This window comes from Pagrus major, chromosome 10 (genome assembly GCF_040436345.1).
Source record: "Pagrus major chromosome 10, Pma_NU_1.0".
Classification (NCBI taxonomy): Eukaryota; Metazoa; Chordata; class Actinopteri; order Spariformes; family Sparidae; genus Pagrus; species Pagrus major.
In genome coordinates, this window is record NC_133224.1 from 15,009,537 (window position 1) to 15,016,910 (window position 7,374).

At 38.5% G+C, this 7,374-nt stretch overlaps 1 protein-coding gene across 1 annotated transcript; it reads right to left on the bottom strand.

Moving 5' to 3' along the window:
* Window positions 1-260: 260 nt before the first annotated feature.
* LOC141004167 (P2Y purinoceptor 3) lies at window positions 261-1,694 on the bottom strand. Its single transcript, XM_073475668.1, has one exon. The coding sequence runs from the start codon at window positions 1,692-1,694 to the stop codon at window positions 261-263; it is 1,434 nt and encodes a 477-aa protein (XP_073331769.1).
* Between the last annotated feature and the right edge of the window lie 5,680 nt (window positions 1,695-7,374).

Sequence of the window (7,374 nt, forward strand, 5' to 3'; positions counted from 1 at the left end):
ATGAATTTCTAGGAACAACACTAACACAGCGATATCAGATTGGGATTGCATTTATCCACCAGGTAACTGTCAAGGTATGGCTTGTAGCAGAACAGCAATAGGTACATAAACTTAGAATAAAAAGCATATCATGATTCTTGCTTGGGTCTTCTTTAATCATTGCTTTTCCTACAGTGCTCATATTGTATATTATATAATATTTAGTTTAGGACAATCTACCGTGCATCTAAAACTCATGATTTCATTCCTTATGAAAACATTCATTCAACTATATATCTGACTTTTGCTCTGTTCATATATGACGGACAGTTTTGAAACACTTTATTGTCCTTATTGTCAATTTCGTCTTCGATCCCTCCCTCCGCTGTATCCTCCTCTTTTCCCATCATCCTCAGTGGCAATAGAAGTCCACCATGTTGTTGGGTGGTGGTGTTTACAGCTTGGCAGCAGTTAGCTCCCCCCTTGTCTTTCGTCAGGAAGTACAGGAGGGCATTGAGCCATGCATTGAATGATGCTAAAGGTCTCGTGATCTTATAGCACATGGACACCATGGTCATAGTGTGACAGGGAACTCCTTTGGTGACTTTCAACAGAAGGAAGATGGTTCTAGTAACATGAAAAGGGAAGAAACACAGAGCAAATAAAAGGGTGATGGTGATGATGGTCTTGATAGATTTACGTCTGCGATTGGCATAAGGGGAGTGGGCGCCAAGGAAAATAGTCCCTTCTTGTCTTCCTAGTGTCCTCAACATTCCATTGCTACCTCTTCTTTTTCTTCCAGCTATTGCAGAGCTACTTCTCTCTCTTTTCTCTATTCCTTCATGTCCTTTGTCTCTCTGAACTCTCCGTGATGAAGGCTGAGAATGTAGAGTCCTAAATATAGTCAGCACAACATGAGAGTAACACCAAGCTATGATGGAAAAAGGCACAAAAAAGCCCAGCAAATGGAGTATGATACCATAGGGTACGTAATCAGGAAACTCCTTATCTATGGCATCGTCCCAACAGTTCTGGTACTTCTCAATGACCCCTTCCAAGTTACCATAGCTGGCATTACAATTTATCAATGATACCTCATGGCTTCGGTTGTCAGTATTGCTTGCATTGCCGCCAAGCCCTGCCAATCTTGTCACGTGACCAGTCTGTGCAAACCGGAAGATAGGGCAGGTCAAAGCAAACACCACAATCCAAACAACTACACAAGTGCACTTGACAGCCTTCTTGGTCTCCAGTGTGATGACTTTCATCGGATGGCAGATACCGAGGTATCTGTGGACAGAGATGCAAGTAAGGAAGAAGATGGAACAGTAGAGGTTAAAGTAGAAGAGGAAACGGACCAGACGGCACATGAAGTCACCAAAGACCCAGCGGTCACGCATGATATAACTAGCCACAAGGAATGGCAGTGACAGGCCATACATGAAGTCTGTCGAGGCCAGGTTGACCATGTAGATCAGTGAAGCATTCCAGCGCTTGGTCTGGCGGAATGAGCGGTAAAGGATGATTGAGTTAAGGGAAATGCTGAAGATGAACGTAAAAGAGTAACAGATGGGAAGAAAGATGTACTTGTAGGACTCATCTATGCTGCAAGAAGGAGATGGAGGGGTAGTGGAAGGAGAAGGTAACGAGGAGCCTAGGGAGTCTTGGAGTACAGAGACACTGGTGTTGGGAGGAACACCACCTCTTGATGACATGGTGAGATTAATTGATTTTCATGTGAGGAAGAGGATGAAAAAGGCTGTGGCTTGTATGTTTGAGATTCTGTCAGGCTTCTTCTCAGTCATCCTTGTTCTCGGTACCGTTTAATGGTCATGTTGTATGATCCTGTACAGTAGATTTTCAGATGATGCCAGATGTTCACCTAGAGATAAAGAGATAGAGAGACAAAGAAATTAGTCATCCATCTGTTGTCATTTAGGATCATACTATTTCTGATAAGCTATATCTCAGCTAATCAGTGCAATCAATAGTATTTTAGTTACCCATTGCACAAAATAATTATATAAGTGGTTACTTTCAGTTGGTTTTGATGAATCTGCATACAGCTGGTTCACATCTAATCGTTCTTTTGTAGTTTATTTTTTTTGTAACAAAATAATTATTAGTCTAAGTAAGTCCATACATTGTTTCTTTTAGAATTGCTTTTAAGATTTTATTGATCACCTTTTAAAGTTAGGTTCAATATACCTCCTATGATGAACTGCAAAACATATTGAGTTAAAGACAATCATTCCTCCAAGGAAATGAAAAGTTCTATCTGCTGATATTTGATAATATTTTTGATTGTGCTGTAATTTGTTCTCAGGTTTTACTTTTATATTTGTCCAAATTTGTGCTGATTTTTTTGGAGATTATAATAAGAAAATACACTTGATGATTAAATTCCCAGTGACATTTAGTGTCATTTTAGATTGAAAGTTTACTGTTAAAATGTCAAATATCCTGCCTCTGTTACACTGTTGTAAGTGTTTAATCACCACATTGCAAGGATCACTTAAAAAAATATGTGTATGTTGGCTGATATATCTATATCAGAATTTTTAAAACCCTAACATTGATATTGGCATCTGTCCCAAAAATCGAATATTGGTTGGGCTTTAATAGCAATGCTTGATCTTCGACTAAATAAAGTTTAACTAAGAAACTTGGGATTTGTAAGTACTGCTTCACAAAATCATGTAGTCTTCAGTTACCTGAATGGGTGCTGAGACTTTAATATCTATGTATGTTTTTCTTGAGGTGCTCTGATCTCACAGGCCCTTTGACCTACAGGTTGCACTCTCTGTACTTGGCTTTCCAAAACTTCCCAAAATGTTCCAAATTCAGATTCTGCAAATGTCTAATACTGATTGGGGTATTCTTTCACCTCAGCTGCAGAGACAACCAGGCCTTTATTTAACAGACCTATATCAAACACGGTGTAATGTGCATTTCCAGCAACAACAATCGTGTCATATTCACCACTCTCTCAAATCACTGGGAACACTGGGAAATGTGAATAGGATGAATTGACCAATGAATGACATTGGTGGCCCCTTTACTTTTCCTCTGGCATAATCAACAGGTCAAAATTTCTATTTAAATAGCCTTAGCTGTACGTCCAAGCTACATAGCTAATGTTAGAATGCATCAGAATAAAACAAAGATAGTGAACATGGTAAATATTACACTACATTTATTTTCTAGGCTCATATTGAGGTGGAGGAGTGGAAAGAGGCAGTGCTTCCAATAACCCCACCTCCCCCTCCTCTTTCACTGTTGACTAGGGCCTTTGCACAATCTGTTTGACCTCCTGTTGTATGCTGCTGATTCTTAGTGCTTGTTTGCCTTCCTGTGTACAAGGGTATGCTGCTGATTCAGTTCTTCTCACCCCATTAACTCAGCAATAAGTAACCACACTTCCCCTGGGTGTCTTCATGCACCCCTCTGTGCTGTACACTGGTCCTGGTCCCACTCTACTGACTATATTCACAATAACTTGTCATTGCTGTCTTCACAAATCTAAAATTGAATGAATTTTTGTCACACATACAGTAGATGAGCTACAGTATCATTAAAATCAACACCTCAGTTCTCAGTTAAAAGCCTCACCATCAGCTGTACCCCTGCATACAAGGATTAGCACACAGGCCAGTGCAACTATGTGTGTTTGTGTAAGAGACCCAACTGCAGATTATACCACCACTTTACTATAATAATAATAATTCAAGTAAATAAGTGTCAACCAGCAGCATGACATATTAACAGTACAACATAAATAAGATATAAAAGGTCAACATCCTGTCTTATTCTCATTTGTCAGCTGAGGTTTAATGATTCTGTGTCAGAACTAAAAACAAGAACATTTTTGGACTGGCTTTCTGGTGTGTAACTGATTTCACTGTTAATGGTTAATGAAATAATTTCCTATTAATGAAGTAAACCGTTAAGACAGCCATTAGCATCAGGTAGTGTTAACCTTTTAATGACCAGTGTTATCTGAAAGTTCAGCTCCTTAACAAAAAGTTGTGACTATATGCAATACGTAATACACATTTTAAGTTGGCGAAGATCAACTGGTGGACTCTCAAAAGTAGCTTGAGTTGTGGTTACCATCAAGTCTGCATCAGTTGTTGTCAGTGTTGCATTATCATATGGTAATGCAGTCAAAATGGAAAATGTTTTGAAAAATCTGTACTGCGTTCCCTCTTAGGGCTCAGACACACCAAACCGATATGAACTGCTGGCAATGAAGGCTGACTGTTGCATTGCCCTCATGTTGCCTGTGTCTCTGCGAAAAAGCTGCTCTTGAACGCACCTCAAAGATACAGCCAATGGCCAAGTGCGTGAGAGGAAATAACTTTCCATACCACCAGGTAGTGATAGTCTGTCTTTGTTATCCAAAAAAGTATAACAAGAAGCCTCAGGACTGCAGATCAGGAATGTATAATAGACCTAGATATGGTGGCAATTTTGCCCATGCAGCCAAAGAGTGTGGCATTTTCCCCATAGACCACCATTATAAAAGAGACGTCTGTAAAACAGTTGACAGGACACCTCAAAATGCAAACATGGTCAATAATAACTCTCTCTGTTATGATGTTTTGATCTTTGTTTATATTCTGTGTTTTATGTTTGTAAAAATTTCCTTGACCCAAAAATCTGATGACATCCCAGTGTGAAGTCTATGGGCAGAGCAGGAACAGGAAATACTAGTGGGAGAAACTCTACTGCGTGTATTCACGGGGCTGCATAACCAGGAATTTAAAGCTGGAAGCTAGAAAACTTTTTTGCCACATGTGCCAGGCGTGCGGTTCTCATTGGTCTGATGGGCGGGATCTTTGGTACACTCTCTAGTTGAATTTTAAAATCAATACTGCATATATACAAACCATTGTTATGATAAAGCAGCATTTTTTTTACACCACTCTCGCTAATATAGCCACCTACTTCTAATCAAGAATATGTCTCAGTTGCATATGGCACAGGTGTTATATGACATTTTAAGGAAAGGCATAACTTAATTTGGGAATATCAATAGCCATCTTGGATACATCTATTAAAGCCTGCAAGCGATCAAGCTTGCAATGTTAACTGTCTTGCTGTCTCTGTCTTCATCAGACCACAGAGGTGTTCTGGTTAAGTTAGTAATATTAATGACATTATGGACACCGTAACCCATTTCTGTAATGTTCATAAAGATTACATCTAACACTAAAGTGTGTTCAAGCTGTGAGTTTTTTGGGTGGCATGAAAAGACAGCTGCTTTGTTACATTACGCTATGCTATGCTACGCTATGCTATGCTATGCTAGCTTACGTTGCAAGCTTGATAATACATCAAGTGCATTTCACTTTGAGGCTTAGGTTAAATAAATGTGTCCTAGATATACATTGATATTTCCTAATTATTTCCCGCCTCCTCCTAACACTATCAAAAGGTAATGTTAGCTCAAAATGTATTGAGTTCATAAGGCCTACCCATTGTCTAATGGTAGTTAATGGGTAATCAAATATGCTGTTTCAGCTTGAAATATAGAATAGAAATATATAATATTTCCCTCTAATTGGGAAAAATTGAAATGAAACGGTTTGTCAGATTCCCCATTTTTATTCGACTTGCAACCTGGAACATGGGAGTATGACATTTGCGCTGCCCACCCTGAACATGATATCAGAAGAAAATGGACACAGTGTGAATAGTCTATCATGTGTGCAATGACTTGATGTTCATTGTGATGGATTCTGCATTGCAAGCACATTTCTAGAGTCTGATGATAGATTTTTATATTGTAGAGAAATGAATGGAAGCCAGTTGATGTTTTGCAAGAGTTAGCCCATTAACTACTAGCAAACAGCGGTGCAGAGCTTAGTGTTTAGATTATGGCATGAATATATCTGAATCAATCAAATGTTTAGCTGTGGAAACAAACGTACCAACCTTAAATTTTGGGCTGACTTTGAATTGAATTATTTTTTAACATAAATTACCTGTGCTTTGCTATGTTTATTAATCTTTCCTTTCACCTTGCTGCTTTGCTGTCACAGTGATATATTTCAAGTGTGAAGTTTAGAAGATTACAAATCTGATTCCATCTGTAGGCTACATGCATTAGCTTTCTTCTGGTGAAATCTATCAGGGAAACTGGGTTTCATGTATACATGATTTTTAAGAAAACATGCTATTGCACAATGCAAACTGCAACCAAGTTTTTTAAGTGTGTGAACACAATGATTGACGAAAATGAAGGCAGACGTGATGTTTACTGTGATGGATTATACAGCTCACTCATGTTTCAAGACTAATGTGTTTTGACACCAAACAGAAAAAGAAACAAACAGCAGTCTGGAATGGTAGAAAAACATTTACAACAAATCACATGGAATTTACATCATAAAATGTCAGTGTGTACATACATGATTTGGAGACTTTTTTTTATGTAAGACTTTTTACATACAGATCATACTTGTTCTCGAACAACAGCCTCTCAAATCACGTAACAACACATTACAATGTGTTGTTAGGTTCTATCTAACAACACATTAGATAGAACCTTGTTGTTAAAATAAAATCTTTAATTCAAGTTTAAGACATTTTCATGACTTTTAGGGCCTGGGATTTATTAAACTGAATTGAAGGGCATACAGACACCCAGATTTGACAAATTCAATGTCACAAATAACCTATTATTAGAATGGCAAAGTCTTTTCTGGACCGGATTGAGGCCAAATTAAAAAAAACGGTTGTTCTCCAGGAGCAGCTAGTATCTGATATAACCAAGGATACACAATCACCCACCTGATGTATCATCTGCCTCTGAATTCATATGCAGTCTCATTAAGAAAATTTCCAGGGCAAGTTTTGAATGCAATGTACTGTTTGAAAATAAAAAGTTTATGACTTTGGCAAACATTTTGGACTCCTGAAATAACCACTGTCAAGTCTTGAGAGATGCATTAGGAGTTAAGTGTTGGTGTAGAGGGAACAGCATTGCACTCATAAATACCTGCATCACTGCAATCTGATATTAGACAAAGAGCTTACCTGTGCCAGCAAGGACTTTCACTCCATATGGCTTCTGTTCTTTTGCCCATCAGAATAATCACAAGAAAATACAAAAACATCCAAAAGACTTTAACTGTTGTCCAGCTATAGGGCAGCAGCCTGAAAATATAGCTTTTCCTGGTTATTTAAAAAGCCCAGCAAACATCAGCTGTAAAAAGTGATCAGTGTGGCAGACGTTTGGGTGACCGATGACCTTGACAGTTCGACTACTTCAGCTTTCACCTTTTTCTATTGCTTCTCTGAACAGTCTGACCAGTTTCTATGGTAATTCAGTCCCTCCCTCTGTCCGTCATTGTGTGTCATCCAATTCTTCTTCCCTGCTTCACCTCT

Excerpts from the sequence above, each read along its gene's own strand:
- LOC141004167 (XM_073475668.1), bottom strand. The coding sequence starts at position 1,694 with ATGTCATCAAGAGGTGGTGTTCCTCCCAACACCAGTGTCTCTGTACTC.